The sequence below is a fragment of the Phaethon lepturus genome, unplaced genomic scaffold (genome assembly GCF_000687285.1).
Source record: "Phaethon lepturus isolate BGI_N335 unplaced genomic scaffold, ASM68728v1 scaffold16889, whole genome shotgun sequence".
NCBI classification, from domain to species: domain Eukaryota; kingdom Metazoa; phylum Chordata; class Aves; order Phaethontiformes; family Phaethontidae; genus Phaethon; species Phaethon lepturus.
Window position 1 is genome coordinate 27,329 of NW_010562956.1, and position 17,719 is coordinate 45,047.

At 39.8% G+C, this 17,719-nt stretch overlaps 1 protein-coding gene across 1 annotated transcript in view; it reads right to left on the reverse strand.

Moving 5' to 3' along the window:
• The window catches only part of LOC104626521 (inositol 1,4,5-trisphosphate receptor type 2-like), a gene marked incomplete at both ends in the record, with an annotated part of 38,081 nt that extends 25,046 nt beyond the window's left edge, over positions 1–13,035 (reverse strand). Inside the window, 7 exons of the mRNA XM_010294461.1 lie at positions 1,105–1,200; positions 5,536–5,646; positions 7,616–7,816; positions 8,749–9,005; positions 9,603–9,786; positions 11,124–11,311; positions 12,927–13,035. Of these exons, the coding sequence (XP_010292763.1) occupies positions 1,105–1,200; positions 5,536–5,646; positions 7,616–7,816; positions 8,749–9,005; positions 9,603–9,786; positions 11,124–11,311; positions 12,927–13,035 (1,146 nt within the window). The remainder of the gene's footprint in view (positions 1–1,104; positions 1,201–5,535; positions 5,647–7,615; positions 7,817–8,748; positions 9,006–9,602; positions 9,787–11,123; positions 11,312–12,926) is intronic.
• Positions 13,036–17,719: the final 4,684 nt, after the last annotated feature.

A 17,719-nucleotide genomic window follows, 5' to 3' on the forward strand; every position in this document is an offset into this window, starting at 1 on the left:
AGCTGATGAGGGGTCTGGAGCACAAGTCTTATGAGGAGCAGCTGAGGGAACTGGGGTTGTTCAGTCTGGAGAAGAGGAGGCTGAGGGGAGACCGTATCGCTCTCTACAACCCCCTGAAAGGTGGTTGTGGTGAGGTGAGTGTTGAGCTCTTCTCCCAGCTAACTAGTGATAGGACGAGAGGAAATGGCCTCAAGTTGTGCCAGGAGAGGTTTAGATTGGATATTAGGAAAAATTTCTTTACTGAGAGAGTGGCCAAACATTGGCACAGGCTGCCCAGGGAGGTGGTGGAATCACCATCATTGGAGGTGTTCAAAAAACGTGTAGACGTGGCACTTCAGGACACGGTTTAGTGGGCGTGCTGGTGTTGGGTTGATGGTTGGACTTGATGATCTTAAAGGTCTTTTCCAACCTTAATGATTCTGTGATTCTATTCTATAAAATCCTCTGTTCCCCACACAGAGCCTGATCCTGCAGTTGTACCCAAGGGATGGCCTCATCGTGCTGACATGCCACCTTAGCAATGACACCCCAAAACCAGCAAAACGGGTTTTTCAGTCACTGCTGTTACATGGTCAACTGGATTGGAAACAATTTCTGCAGATTTCCAAGCGATTTAAAATTCCTGGAGACCTACACAAACATCACAGTTGTTCCAAAATACAGCAACAACTGTTTGTAACTCTCTTTGTTCATGGGACAAATATATATATATATTTATAACTTATATGTTACATATTATACGTTATATATTGTATGTCTGCACACACATTTCTGTTAGTACTGTTTCACAAACGGTACAAGCTTAATTTGCCAGCCCTTGACAAAGTGTACTTGAAGACAGTCTACCAGAGTACGATAATTTGGTTAGGAAACGATTACAGAAAAGTGCTTGGAACGGATAAAAATAATGAAGTCGTAAAGACTGAAATAATGCATGCTTGATCCTTTTAAAGTACTTTTTGTGAATTAGTACTATCCTGATACATTGTGTCACTATATGCTGCCAACACTTTTCAGCTTAGATGCAGATCGTTTTAAAAATGTTTTAATGACAGATTTTTTTTTTCAGCCAAAAGATTTATGAATATTCAGAAGTTTACTCACCAGTTCTCTTGGTCTCATGTTGAAAAGGATTCTTTCCGCATTCTCACTGTCGTGCCTGCTTTCCATAATCGCCAGCAAAAGCTTGGAGGCATTGTTCTAGAGATACAAAACCAAGTTAATGCAAAGTTTAGATCCATGTCATGGATTAACGACCTTTCCATTTGCTTTAATTGAGATTATGAGGACCACTTTTAGCGGGTAAGATTTTTAACTACTTGCATCTTTTATTTTACTGACATATTTAATAGGGTTTTTCTCTCATTTTAATGTCACCATACTGTAAGCCTAACCAACCCTGTATGCTATATTGGAAGAAAATTAAATAGAGAGCCTTGCTCTATACTGTGCACAAGAAATGAAATTCCATTTCCTTTTCTTATTGCCCACCTAGCAAATTTTGCCATGGCTTTCTGTTAAAAAATACTCAACAGGGGCAATTACAAAACGTTTTACAAGAAAGGTTTCATCATTCAGGCAGGTTTCCTTCCCCCTTGGTTTTTATAAAGTTCGACAGGTTATTATTTCAAAGGCTACAAAATAAACTGTTTTCATACATTCCTGAAATTATGTTTAACTACCAAATACTCCTGGGGGCGCACATAAAGACATCCTTTACTTTGACATCTTCCAGTTAAATCAGTTGTTGCGAACACGAGAGGAAGAATGGTTTGTGAGGTTTGACTTCTTTCTGGCAGAGTGCGGTTGCCTTGGTTGACGTGTCGCAGCATCCCCTCATCATCCTCTACTACAGCTGTGTGAATACTTGGAAGCAGACCACAGTCCCATGGTATAGGCAGGGGCCAGTAAAACTCTCAAGCCACCATACAACCTCATTCTCAGCTGCTTATTGACAGCCGTCAGCGAGAGTGTGCCTCTGACAAGTAGTATGGGCAATTTCGGAGGAAAAGGGTTCAGCTGCTTTTGGGACTGAGGCAACAAGAAGGATGTTATTCTCTGCATGTTCAAGCAACTTCTGTTTTAAGCAGTCTTTGTATCTCCAAGTGTTGATAGCAGAGCTGAAAATCGGGAGCACTAGCGGCCAAGATAACACAATCATGCAAGTTGTAGTCCTCAGGGAAACCCAGCCAAATTTGTCCAACTCACAAGCATTTTTAAATTACAATTTGAATACTATACTGTGGAAACTTACTAGTCTCATAGCTAAAAGCCCCCAGAGTTTCTTCTTGGTGGGCACAGAATCACAAAACTCTGCAGGTTAGCTCACAACACCACACATTCAAGGCTGTCCTCTGGACTCATCTTTCAGCAGTCCCACCTGCTGCTCAAAGCGGGTTGCTCAGGGCTGTATCAAGCTGAGGTTTGATCATCTCCAACTGGAGGACTGTAGGATGAGAAGTCAGTCCCAGAAGGAAGGGGTAGATGGAAGGAGGGTAGCTTAATAGAATGAGGATTTATACATGCCAGGGGAACTAGGACCTTCTGGGAGAGGAGACTGGGAGTTGAGTGAGAAACCAGGAGAGAGGAGCCTGAGCTTGCCAACACAAGAATGAGATAAGGACAAAGAACACCAGATGAGAAGAAAAGACCAGACTGAGACTGGCTGAAGGAGAACAGGACTCCATATGAACTTTTCCATAGCTCCCCTTTCCTTTTGCTCCAAAATCAAATCAGGACGGTCCATTGGAAAGGTCTACTCAGGCTCTTTCCCATGCAACCTCCATTGCCAAAGTTTAACGTGCACAGTGAATGAGACCACATAGAGGGAAAGGAGAGCATTTTGATTAAGACTCCTAACAGGTGCTGCTCTGAAGAACTGGATTCAGACCTTAGGATCTGATTTCCATTCCCAGGTATCAATGAGGAAGAGAGATCTATTACTTGGAAAATACAGTATAAAGTTCTTCATAACATATTAGTACTTCAAAAAATCAGTTCCCAGGTGCTACAAACAGGACAGCCCAAAGTACTCCTGGCCTTCATTTCTCTTTACGTGGGTTCCCATCTCATATCCTCATAAGAATTTTGGAAAAATAAACTAATGTGTGAAGCAACTACATACAGCAGAATAAGGTGCTATGAGAAAAGCCAAAAAGACACTTGTATTAGACTCTCTCTACCCTTAAAGCTGACAACGTCTCTTCATCTTGCCACTATACAGAGTGCCAGATATTGAGGTCATATTGTGTGCCAGGACTTAAATACTACTCAGTAAGGAAGGCCAGGGGGTCATACTCAAAATAACAAGAGGCAGAACAGAACATTGGACATCTGTGCACTCAATGAACACTGTCTACCCTGCTCACTAAATGATTCGGGAGTCCAGTGGAAAATATAATCCACAAAGATGTAATTAAATACCACATCACAAACTATGTGCAAAACAAGCTAAATTAAGATGGCATGGGAAAATATAATTCTGCATTGCCTTTGCTTTTGTTGGGGGGTATGAGTTCAACATATAACGTTCCCTGAAAACTGTGTCTGAGCTTGTTTGTATGTGCAAGTGTGTGGGCCTATATACTTTGCAATCTGTATTTTCTGTATTTTCACCGCAAAATTTATGTATTTGCAACTTCAGAGTTGCCTGTAAACACTGACAGATTGTCAGTGTTAAACATTACCTGGTAAACTCAGTGCTATATGATTTCAATGTGTTGCAGCTCAAAACAAAAACCAGCAACTTTTTAATTCGGATCTAATTCTTGACATCACATCTGGCCCAGCACTGTGTCCAGTTCTGGGCTGCCTGGTAGGAGAAAGATATGGACTTACTGGAATAAGTCCGTCAAAAAGCCACAAAGGTGACTAAGGGAATGGAGAATTTTTCATATAAGGAGCAGCTGAGAGCTGGGACTGTTCAGCCTGGAGAAGAGAGGGCTCAGGGGGGTCTTTTCACTGTGTATAGATATCTGATGGAAGGGAATGAAGAAGGAGCCAGACTCCTCTCAGCAGCGTCCAGTGAGAGGACAAGAGGCAATGCACACAAATAACACACACATTAAATTCCATCTAAACACAAGAAAACACTTTTTCCCTGTGAGAGTGATGAAACACTGGAATACATTGCCCGGATGGGTTGTAGAGTTTCCAACTGTGGAGATATTCAACAGGACACGGTCCTGGGAAACCTGCTCTAGCTGAACCCACTTGAGCAGGGTGGTTGGACAAGATGACCTCAAGATGTCCCTTCCAACCGAAATGACTCTGTGATTCTGTAAAATTAGAATAATTTCCACAGCCTGAAGCTTTGGTATCATTCACCAAGATTTTTGCTATTTAAGTAACAGTAAGGCGTATATTGCCTCCTATGAACAGGGCCAAACTGGTCCTTGCAGCAGTGTCTCTAAACTCCATTTTTGGTTATTATATAGAAAAGATGTTCTAGAAGCATTTGCTAGCTTCATGAGAATGGCAAATCAAAATGGCACTGGAGTTACTCTAGCTAGGTCTTTATAGAGACTGAAATTTGGATTTCAAAAGAACTGTCTGCATGTTCAAAGTTAAATGCTTGCTTAGTGTTTTGTGTTTTAAGAGTGGGGCCTGAATTACATTGCCATTCAAAAATGTAATTACAGTTATTAAAATCATGTGTAAAACACTGTTGATTCAATGTTTCATTGTACATGATATATAGCTATACTAATTATTTTATTAGACATCCATAAGACTGCCAATGTGATGCAATGCAGCTACCACAAAGTATTTGCTGGGGAGGAGGTTTTGGGGAGGAAACAGATCATCTGCAATGGAAATACTTCATTCGGAAGGCAAGAAAAGGCAATGACCCAAGGCTCCTCCTGGACAAGTTCTACCCTACTTGGCAGACAGTATAGCTGCAGAGCTCTCCTCTGCATGCAACGGTACACAGACTGAAGAAACTTATCTACCAGCCTATCCAACTCGCCACAGAATACAAAACAAAATTACAAGCCCTCCCATTCTACTCTTCGCCCTCCCTCTACACTTTGTCCTCCTCCTCAGAGGACACTGAGAAGGGAAATAAAATACAATTCACTTGTTTTCAACTTTATTTGACATTGTGGGTCATGTGACATATTATTCTTTTTTCACAACATCTCCTTCTCAAGTAATTTTTTAAGAGTTCAGTATATACAGAAAATGTCTGACTTGTTACGTATCTATACAGTGCTGCTATTTATCAGTCCTGTGAGATTTTATGCCCGCAGTATAGACTCTTCATGCCAGCTATGTCGTGTCTGTCTCATCGTATTTTTTTCAACAGACTGTGGGCACACTCCCAAACACAACAGTGGGTCAAAAGACCTGTGGCAGAGGGCCTGATAAGGATTCAGAAGGTGAGCTGAATTTACTCGCAACACGTTTTCAAAGGCTGCTGAATATATTATGCTATGGTAAGATTAAGTAAATGTCAGGTTGCCTAGAGCTCTTGCATAGGTATGTCTTCTATTATTACTCAAATTTAAATAAACAAGTTTACATTTACTGTACCTTTAGCTGAAGCACCAAGTCCATGCAGTATTTGCCAAGAGGGTTTATGTCATTCAAGATGAGTGCAATTATAATATCTATCCCATTAGATTCATGGGTGGCTATGCAAGTCTGCAAAATAAGAGAAGAAAAGGGAGTTGAGGGTGGAGAGGGAGGGAAGAAGGGGGAAAAAGAGGGGGATTGGATGCGTGGAGAGAGGGAGAGAAAGAATATGCACACCAGCAAATTTCCAAAACAAGGACCCAGAACTTAAAAGACCTTGTAACAGCAATGAACCTCCCAGCCAAAGCAGAGCAGCCTGAAAACGTGCCACAAGAGGTGCTGGGGGAGACTTACCTAGTACAGAACTAACCCCAACGCTGCCAGTAGTGAAGTACACAACTGGAAAAAAGATGGTGCAAGCAAAAAATACGCTTGCAGTGAAATCATGCAGGGTTTGGCACCAAGTGGTAGAAGTTAGAGAGAGCAGCCCACAGCAGCACTGCCAGATTCAGCTGAACACCCATGCAGAGACATAAAAGACATACTTGAATGTAGGCATAATCAAATTTGCACACTCAAATTCTTAATTTGTATCCAGCAACCAGCATTAATATCGCTGTTATAGCATGAATTGTTTGCAAAGATTAAGGTTTTTTACATGCACGTGGACAAGTCCTGCACAGAAGGACGTTTCTGGACATGGAATTCAAAAGTGTTAACTCTGACCAATAGTACTTCCCAATTGCTTTTACAACTGGAGTCCCAGACCTTCTAAGCCTTATAAATAAGTGTCGGTTATACAAGCCTATGGTATTTTTTCCTAACAGGTTTATAGGACAATAGGATAGGAAAAATTTTCCAGAAAGACAGAGAGAGGAGAAAAAATGAAAATGAGATTGTGGAGCATTTGCCTCTGACATACACTGAATCAGAGTTGCGGTTGGTGTAAACAAGCATAACTCAAACCCTGAGTAACTTCCTGGCAGGTAGGTCTAAGTAATTAAGTGTAACTAATCATTCCCTTCCACTATCAGTGTTCCTAAGTAAACATGTTGGAGAACAAGTTAACTTGAAACATAGATTTTTTTTTTTTCTGTCTCCAGTCCTGTAATTATTCTTTTTTTACAGATTTTTTTCCCCATCCATTAGTGAATCAAATATGACTGTTTAAAATTTAGTCCACTAAAGGATTTGTGTTTGCTTGTTTTTAAAGTATTAAGTAAAGGCTGTTGATTACCAGCAATGGCAATAGAAGCACTCTGCACTTCATTTGTGCACGTTAATGAAGTAGCATTAATATCACATGTATTTTTTCAGCTATGTCTAGTATATAGACTGCCTCTGTAATTTTGCCCACCGCAATTTTCCCATTACTAATCTATAGTAAAAATTCTGACATTTCATCCACTGTGACAACTTTACTACAGTCCTTCTCGGATCAAATACAGCAGCATCTAACTACATGCTTTACCTTTCTATACTGCCTCAGCACGGCACTAAAGAGACATCTACCCATCTACCAAAAGTCACACCTACATGCCTTAAAAAGACTACATCAAGCAAGGCACAGAAGATTAGAAGCATGATCTTTAGTCTCACCCATTTCACTACTGATATCATAATTAAAGATGCTGACAGGTAGTATAGCAGGATAGAAGTTAAACTTCGTGGCAGTTATGTGAATTAAGGAAAGTAAATGCTATCAACCTATATAAACATCAGCAAAGGCAAAATGTATGAAAACGAAGAAAAGAATGTATACGTTGTATGTATGCAATGTAGTTCCACAACTGTGACTCGAAATCCAGTCTCACAAAGTGAGGTTTAAGCTATGGACCCACTGACATAAGACATTAAACTCTCTCCAAAAGGACTGGAAACCCTGCATGTAAGCAGACATACTACAGGAAGATGCTATATTGAGTTCTGACTTAAAAGGATTGCTCAGGTCTTATGAAAGCTTGAAACATGTTAAGCCTAGCCATAGCAATTACAAGTGAATTTATGTTATTCAGAACACTGAAAGGTTTATGATAAGCACACAGGTACCATACGTTCAGGTATGTTCTTCTGCATCCACAAGTTATTTGAGCCCTACCTGATTTTCATGGCATGGACCTTGGCAATATTCAGTCAAGCTTTCCAGTGTCTGGTTCACAAGAGCCACATTCCTCTCATTGATGTAAAGTCCCAGTAAGCCTAGTCCGCCTGTCGTGCTTCCACAGATACAGTCCAAAAACTGAAGGGTCTCACAAACAAGGTTGTAGTTTGTTTTATTGTTCTGATGTCTTAAAAAATTCTGGTGGATGGAGAAAAGAAACACCAAAAAAACCAACAAAAAAACAAGATAGTTAGAGTCAAGTCAAACATACAGTATTTTTCATGAGAATATTAAGGGGAACAATTTATGACTATGACCATTGTACCTTAGGTAATGAAGTACACAATAACGTAGAAAATACATCATGCCTTAGTGCAGCTGTTGAGAACCATTATCTGATTAAATCAGTAGAGAAAGAAGAGCTTAGGAAAGTGAAGTTTGCAAACATCTGCACTGGCCTTAGATGCCTTATATATGTCCTGCATATATCGCCCATTCGTCTTTTTACTACGATCCTTCTCCTGGAAGCTTCTTGCCCCACAGCTGAGCAGGTACAGTGACACATTATGACTGCTCCTTGGCCATGGCAGCACAAAATGGGAGCTTAATTCAAATCACCTCCAACACTGCTTTAAGGGAGGCTGCTGGACATGACACTGAGGTATATTTGCAGAAAATTCATTTCGCAAAGGTTGGTAGAGGGACAGTAATTTCTACCAGAGCAACTGATAGCGGGGACATGCATAGCATCTTAAAGCCTTCAATCATAATACCTAGAGAAAAGAGCAGTACCCAAACTTTGCCCAGAAACTTGCTGTGGTCTTCAAGCCTGTGGCAAGTGACGCACCATTTGTGCACACAAACCGTACTAACAAGGACATTTAGACACTTCTCAATTCCACGTGGCTATGCTGCGGTCTCCAAGCAATTCTGAAGACATACACGTGAGCTCAAACAGAGCATGCAAATGCTGCTTGGAAAGGGTTGTTTTATCCCTTGGACCAAAAGAACGTAATATTTTAGACACCCTATCCTGCAATAGCAGCCAGACGCAGGCACGTTTTTCTTCCTTTATGAAGTTTCATCTCCTGTAATACTTCCTTCTGCAGCTCAGCACAAAAACACTTTACCTGGAGCTCTCGGTTGTGGTTCTCGCACAGTAGCTGAAGAAACCTCAATATTGGCTGCATGATTGCAATGGCAGGGCTCATGATTGCTTCTTCTGTGGACTTCTCTTCTGCATTTGCAGCATCTGTTCCTGAGCTCATAAGATCTATTTCTGGGTCCATTTCTCTTCTATACACAGAGTAAGCCTTGGATGTTGCAGAAGATGCTTCTGTTAACTGTCCTTTCATACCCTCTTTCAGATGCAGGGTTGAATCCTTTACTGAAAAGAAGATAATTTTCCTTCATTTTTGAAACTCTTTCTCCTCATTTGATTAGACAATAAGAAAACAATAATAATGAATGCAACTTTTTCTTTGTTGGTGCCTAACTTTTTGAAGACCTCTAGGCAACTCACAAAGAATATCAAAGGAACATTCATGCAGGGATAGCGTGTTCCAAATAAACCACAAACCAGAGTGAAACAGAACATTAAAACAAAAAGCCCTACTATTTCTCTCCCATATACAATAAATGATGAGAACAATGGAAGGACCACAGGGTGGGAAATCAGTTCCTGTGCTTGCTCTTGTGAAATAGCCCCATTAGCAGCAGTCTCTACTCCTGCTTCTCTAAAAATATGGTTCTATATCTTCTACTGATGTAAACTTGCATAGCTTCACTGATTTCATCAAAGTTAATTCTTTGTAACCAGCTTAAGAGATGGCCTGTAATCTAGAGTAAAACAGGCAAAAGATGCAAATTAGCAATGATTAATATTAAAACTTATTGGTTGACGCATATCAGTGGAGCAGTACAGCAGTACACGTGGTTTGAATATAATGCAGTTCTCCCCTCTTTTACATGGGTGCCTCCTTACCTCTCTTTTTTGGAACAGATATGGTTAGGTCACTATCATCCTCTTTCTTTTTGCTCCCCAAATCAATAGTGTTCACTGTCACTGTTGATCGTATCTCCTGCTGAGCAGCTTTCATGCGGTCATACAGGACTTTAAAGAATTTTTCCGACTTTTTTTGCTCCTTCAGTTGCTGGTAAGTTGAATACTGCAAAAAACATATTCTTTAGATATCAATCTTCTAAGGAAGAAGAAATACAAAAATGCACATTTTTTTTTGTGAAACAAATGATGAATAATTACTTCACTTACACAGAACAAATGGTGGTCACTGCCTGACCAGTTCTTTCACAAAGTGATATACAAGGCTGGTAACAAAGATTGATGATAACATTTTAAAATTTGGATAAAATGGTGAACACTGCTATTTGCAATCTTTAAAACGTCACTACACTACACTTGAAGTTAAATTACTTCGTGACACTTTCCATTTCTCCAGGCATTCTAGGGTTATAATATTCCATCTACAAATAATAGGGAAAAGTAGTTGTTATTACGTAACAACAAGAGGAAGCATGAAACATGTAATATTACAGCTTAGATTATATACGTTCTTTGTACTTCACACAGAATTGGAATTAATATTTTGAGTTATTAAGTCCAGCTCCTAAGTATTACTGTCAAGCAGGCTGAGTATCATTTTCAACAGTTTACAAACTCTCTTCTTAAAGTGAAAGCCTTTTAGAGCCCCTAACAATTAATTTTAGAAAGCTGCAAAAAAATCTCCCTTCTTTAACCTTTTCTGGACACTCTCTTAAGGGTCACAGAATGTACTACCTTTTTTACAGAATAAAGACACAAGAAGGGATCCCTTTCATTTAACTTTTATAGTCTTGCAATGAGGTCTAAGTTGGTTATTTAGGCTCCCTTCACAGGCAATGATGAGATATGGGGAAATGCAGGGAGTGATTCATACCATCTCTCCTCTCTTATGATATCTCTCCTGACCACAGAGTAAGAATAAACAATCATCTTATTTGGCTAAAGTTGGGTGAAAGGGATATCATTCACAAGAACTGGAATCGGTAGTTTAAAGCGGTTATTTTCTGTGGAATGGGATACTGGTCTTCTCACATGGCCAGTTTTTGTCTCTTTGGAGAAATATATAAAAGTCCCTAAACGTTTCCCAAAAAACAACTTTTTTTTTTTTGCTGTTATAAACTTGAAAGTATTGCCATTTTTAATTTTAAAAAGAGAGATATGAAATAGCTGGAGATAATGCTTGTATGGCAAAGACCAGATTAAAAGAAGCACTGTGCTACACAGAAAGGGACAGCTGAAAACTGTTTTCTTCTATTACTAACCTTCTGAAAGAGCCTACACTATGAGGTATTGCATAATAACAGGGCATATTTACATTTCTATTATAGGAACACATATTATAGTGATAAACTTTTTACAGAACTCACAGCAAAAAGATTCTTTTTATCTCCAGACTCAATGCATTTGAAAATCAGTATGTGAATAAGTAAATGAAATAAGTACCTGTGTTTGCGTATTTCCACCTTCAAGCAATGCAATACCAAGCAAAATGCCTTCTGAGAAAATTCTGTCATTTTTGGTGTTTACTATAACATCTATGACTAGTTCTGATGCACCTTCTTTATCCAGTAGGCACTGAATATCAAACATGGTTACACCAGACTTATCTGAGTCTTGTCCTGAAAATCCACCTGCAAGTTAGACACATACATACCATTCATGTTTGTTTCATGTATGTATATGAAAATGAATCTGTTAGTAATAATCATTTGTCTTATGTACACAGTAGCAATGCAATAATTTTAATTTTGAAATTCGGTTTGAGGCAAAGTTCCCCTTGATACAAACAAGATTTTTGTGTGAAACTGCAGTGTTGGGCTCCAAGAAGAAGAAATAAAACAAAAACATGAACCATTGTTCTGTTGTGATACTCAGACAATAAAGAAGTTGGAAATGACACTGATTTGTCCACTGAACCCCTTCTTTAATTCCACTGCTGCATATGGTAAACTGTGTGTATGATCAGTCCTCTGAGACCACTTTTAAATCTGCTTTTCAATCTCAGGCCTAATCTATACAAAGATTGTGTACTGGTAAATCCTCTCTGGTTAGAGGTATGACCTTCTAGTTAAATGCTTTTGCCAATATAACTCCTAGACTATTAACATCACAATAATGTTCTTTAGAACAGAGACTTGAGTTAATTCAAATTAAAGGTGTGGTTTTAATTAATTTTATCAAATTGTATTAGCTCATGAAATCAACCATCTTCGATTATCACAGATTACCATCTTTCCTGCTATACTTACTTTTACACAGATGTAACTGCATCTGTTTCATCAGGAAAAATATAGTACTGCTGTAATCATTCAGTACGGCTCTGATTAAACAGATTAAAATGGTTCAGGCTTTGTTTGTGATGAAGTCATACACACCCACACACACTTTTTAGAGAGAGAACTAGAAAAATAGTAAATCTTTACTCTCCTGTTTGTTAGGGAGCAAAATTTGCTGTACAGGATATTAAGACTGTAAACATTTCCAGTGTCTACACTGAAACAGTCAAGGAGGATCAGTTGGGTAACATTTGGAAATGCCCACAAATCTGGGCATGCCTTTAATATATCCTGAAAATGCAACAGCAAGTATTTTGACCTGGCTCTATACCTAGCTTCTGCCTCATTTCCTGAGTCATACATTATGTTGGGTTTTCTTAGAAAATTAGGTTATAAGGGATCTACAGAGATCATCTACTCAAACTTCCTGCTCATGGTAGTTAGAGCAGGTTCATCAGAGTCTTGTCCAGTAAAGTTGTAACAAGAACTGACACGTTCTTCCACCTCTTGGGGAAATCTGTTCCATTGCCTAACCAGCATCTTTGTGAGAAGCTTTTCCTTTTATCTTATTCTTTTTATATATCAATAAAGGATCTGGATTTTCAAAAACTTTTTCAGTTTCCAGAAAGAGCAATACCTTTGTTCAAATGTTTCGTGCTTTTCTGAATTTTTGGATGTGAATTTACTGGCAAATTAAAATGGTGTTACCAATTGGACCTGAATTGAATGACTGATTGGGGAATATGGGGAAAGTCCTTACTTCGGTATCGCCAAATGCACACCAGCCACCTGAGACAAGCACGTGCAACTTAAAAATAGGAAAAGTCTGATACTACCTCTCTTCTCACTGGTTACAGAACGTGTCTGATTTATTCACCAACTGAATCCCTGAAACACTTCCAATGTGCCTATTAGAAAAAAAAATGGTGCTGCTAATTTTGTTCTCTCTAAACGATCTGTGTTGATTTACCTCCCACTTGTGCAGTTTTGCTGTAGCTGGCAGACAGAGGCCCATTCATACCACTTCCATATTCTCCTTTAAAGTAGCGATGTAGGAGTATCTTCCTTAAAGTGTTGCCCTTTAAGAGAAAGATAAAAATAGAAGAAATTAGAGTTGTGGCCAATTTCCTTTGTTTGAAAAGCACGCTGTTTAACATAGATAAATAATTTATTAGGTCCTTCCATTATAATTAGTAAGCATACAAATAGTAAAGTTGTCCAGAAAACAAACATCTAATGGTCTTACCTAACAAATCTCATGGGAAGAATTTTAAATAGTTGTATAAACTTTCTTTAAAGTTTCCTTTAAACTTATTGATTATAGATCAAATACCTCCGCCTCAATAATTTTTACTGGCTATCTGCAAAATGTGTGTATTGCAACAAATTCTACAAAGGGCCAATGCTCTGCAGTCAGTGTGTCTGTGCCCTACGCTGCCATGGCAGTACTTTTTTCCTATTTTCTGCAGCTGAGTAGTATCACTCCCTTTTCTCTGATCTCAGATAATCCAGCTGATCATCTGAAAGAGCCACATCACATGAAATATTAAAACAGAGAAATGACATTTGATAGAATAGCTTAAAAGGCATTCTCTGTATCTCCTTGTTCCTTTACTTCGAAAACTACAACCAGTCAAAATTTGCATGCAGCTCTCTGAAGATCTTCCCTTTCATTTTGCCTATGTTCTGTAACACAAGACACACTGAATTAAGAGTGGGGGTACCAATTACTTGGCGTTTTTATTTTGCCTTCAGTCTCCTGGGAACACTGCAGTCAATACTCAGCTTTACAGAGGCAGTAGGTGACGCAACAACTGTAAGTGTATGTGTAACCTAAGATTTTATAAAGAAAAAAGTACGAAAAGGTCTCTGACGATTACCACAGAAGGGGAAAAAAATGTTCATTTCAACAGCTTGGCAGTAAAATGGGACAACTTCTTCCTTACTTATACTCACCTACTGGTTTTAATGAAAAACAGTTCTTATAAAGATGTACATCAGAAGCAGTCTCAGTACTTACCAGCTCACCAGCGCCTGCACATTAGTGCAGCAGTCAACTTTTTAATTGAAAAGTCTCTGTGGCCACCACAGACAGCAAGCAGGGGGGGAGCAAGTCCCAGAAACACCTCAAGAAGCACTACTCGCACTCCCACTTCTCTGCTAACTTATATTTCCAAGAGCAACACATGCCACAGTGGAGCTTCACTGCTTCACAGGGCTCAAGGACAATGGGTTTGTCCACCTCAAACAAGTGCCAGAACGCAGTATTCTGTATGTGTAGCCTGACAACACAAACCAGCCATTCTTCCCTTGTTCTCTTCTTTTGATGTTTTCATTTGATAATAGTCTATACAGAGTTCCCTCAAACAGCCAAGCACAAGGCCTATAGTAAAATATCAAAAGCCACAAATACAGTGGCCGCAAGAAAGATAGAGAGCATCACTTACTCATCTGTGGCGCCAGGGCATTTATTAGCTGGATTTTCCAGGTGAGCTTAAGCCAGCATGCTCTACACTACAGAGGAAGACAAAGAACCAGAAGTCTCTGAGGACTCGCAGAGACAGATTCCTTCCCAGCCTAGTTTGTGATGGGGTTTAACCTTGCATGCATGGACAAGGTACACTAACCAAGCTCATAAAAGATTCTGAGATAGCTAAGAGCACCAGCTCCTCCTACTCAACATCGTGTCTCTAGCCATGACCAAACTCCGGTGTCTTAGAGGAAAGTGAACCTCATTTTCTGCATCTCCTGAAGAAGACAAACATATTATTGAAGAGAAAAAAGTTCCCGCCAGAACTGAAAAACATGGTCTAACCAGGATAAAGTCCCTTTTCAAACTCTCTCAGGCATTTATACCACAGAATCATAAAACCATGTCACACAAATAGGATCACAGAGTGGGAAACCCTTTCTAACTTGAAACTAGGACCTGATCCAGAATGGGCATTGCACTGAGGCAAGATCTTTTAATCAGAAAGGCTGGCATTTGCCATACCACTTGATTAACCACTCAGCTTGAGGCAACATCCTCAACCAGCAATCTATGCAGTCTGTTGATGACTTACAGAGCGCCATGGTAAATTACGTAAACAGTCACAGTGCAGTCACGGGAGGAAACACAAAAACCATCTATATATAGTTAAGAATAATACCCACGGTCACAAGCTTTATTGTTCAATCAAAACAGCCTTTATTTTATCAGGAAGACTGTTTAAGACCATGAAATAGCATTTGACTAATAAATTGAATGATTTAGCACTTGGGTCTTATTGTCTGGAAGCGAGTAACTGTTGGCACATCTCAGGCCTTCTTCCTGCCTTGTTACCTTCAAAGACACCAGGAGAAGCAGCGATATGAAGATGCTTCTCCAGCCAGCTATGGAAGAGGGAATCCACCCATACCCAAACTAAGGCATTGGACTTCACTTCTTGTCCCAAGAAGCAAGTCTTAATTACTAGGATTCCTGCTCCCTCTCAGTCCCTCCCCGCTCTCTCTCTCAACCTCCCACGAATCCAGACAACACTTACAGTTCCCAGAAGCCAAACTGTCAAAAGTCAAGGACATCGTTTTTGAGAAGCAGAAATGTGGTGGAACCTCTGCTTTCCCTGACAGCTGTGCCAAAAACACGCCCTCAGACTCAGCCCACATATTTGCAAGTTCGGGATCTTCATCCCTTTTGCGATGACCTTGGGCAGCCATACGACTTCCCCGGGTCTTGCGAAATTAGCTGCCACTACAAAGAGCGGAAAAGCCCAGCGGTATGAACCGGGGCTGAGAAATGTGCAAATGCTCATGCAATGTATCAGAAACACCCGTCACCTCCAGCACGTAACTGTGTGAGGCGCCATTCTGGAAAATGCTGGAAAGAGCCTGCCCGCAGAAAAAGTGCCGATCTTGCTGGCGTAGGTGTCTGGGTATGCTTTTATGGGAATGCCAAAAAACATAGTCAAGAACAGCCCCATCATGTGGACAAGACAAACTGCTGCCCGGGCAAGTGAGACAGCCATGCCATTGATGTCCTTGTAAACAGTTTCCTAACTTAGTACAGCCACAAAATTAATATTGCCCAAAAGCAAATGATCACAGCAGTAGCATGAATAAGCAGTTTGCAGCAACTATTACTGACACTCACATTACTGAAGCAGAGGCCAAAAATAAAAGCACACTAGGCAGCACAGTGCCATCTCCCCCGACTAGGTTTCTAGACGTGGCAGAAGTCCCGACCTTCCAAGCCGAATCTCTCCCCTGCTGGCTACAACACGCTTTCTTTTATACCTCTTATTAGGGTATGGAAGTGGCATGTAAACAACACTCAGCTGACTGCAATCCTTCTGTAATGGCTAAAACATTGTATAGCTTTGAAAAAACCACAATGAAACATAACAGTCTTATTGTTACCCATGAATACCACTACATTGTCTCTAACAAAAGCTAGGATAAAGACCGAGGACACAAGAAAGCAACAACTGGTTATTGTTGTTGCAGTTTTAAATAGCTAGGGATTGACAGACAAAAGTTTCCAATAGGGAAAAATTATTCCAATAGGAACATGTAGACACAAACAAATTACGTTTTCTCACTCCGTATTTCATTATACCAGCTGGCCTTTAAACTCAATTTACATGCCTTAAAACAATGGTTTATTCACTTTCCTCCTCCGAGACTGCAAAAGGCTGGCTCCACATAAGGATGGGGTGTTCAGCGTGAGGAAGCAACGGCTGAGGGTGGTATGTAAGGCTTATCACGGACACCTGCTTCAGCACGAGCCCACTGTGTAACACTGCCAAAAATTATTTGTCCTGTCTTCTATAACTCTGCACACTTCTTACGGAATTGGAATGATATTTATGATGTTCAGAAGGCTGAACTAGATGATGTGGTGATCTCTTCTGGTTTTCACTCTACATTAAAATAACGAAGCGGAAATGCTCAGCTCATCAGTGATCACACAGAAAAGGCAGCCACATCCAACAAATGTTTCTCTGATACAGTGGATGATGTTGCGAGTATATTCCACTCTTAACCCAGGAAGATGCATTCAAATTAGGCATGTTAAATCTTTAGATTTGTATAACTTGCAGTCAAGTACAAAAGAGGAGCTGACTGGGATCTCTGATCTACTAATACAGGTTTCCAGAAAGTTTGGAACAGAAACAAAACCCCAGACAACTAGGAGAAATCTAACATGCAATGATACTCTTAAAGTATATGGGAGTACTTTTTATGCTTTTTACAGATATCAAACCCACTGCAGTGAGTTTGAGACTAGTTCTGGGAAAAACTATGGAATGGCTGATTTTGAGGTCCATTAACACAAAATTGAAGGAAGCTACTATAAACGCGCAGCAGTTATCATACTGGCATCATGTTGTAATAATTGCCTTAATACAGGTTTAAGAAAAATAGACCTTCCCAAACTTCTGAAGATTACTTCTCTGGTTTTGCTAATGATGAAAATCTCACTCTGACTAGTAAAATTTGATAAACTGGTGGTGTGAGACAATCCTGTAAGGCAACATTTTTTATTAAGTAACACCACAACGACAGTTATCAAATGGCTTAACAGCTAAGTGACTGATAAAATTCAACGTGCAACTTAAAGCCAGAAATCGTAAATGAGTGCATGGGCTTCTAACAGGCAACCTCATGGAATATTTATTGTCTGCCTGATTTTTTTTTTTCAATGAAATGGAAGAATACAGAAAAAAATTACTAGTAGCATTTAGAAAGGACACAAGAAGAAAAGGGGATGAGGTCAAGTAA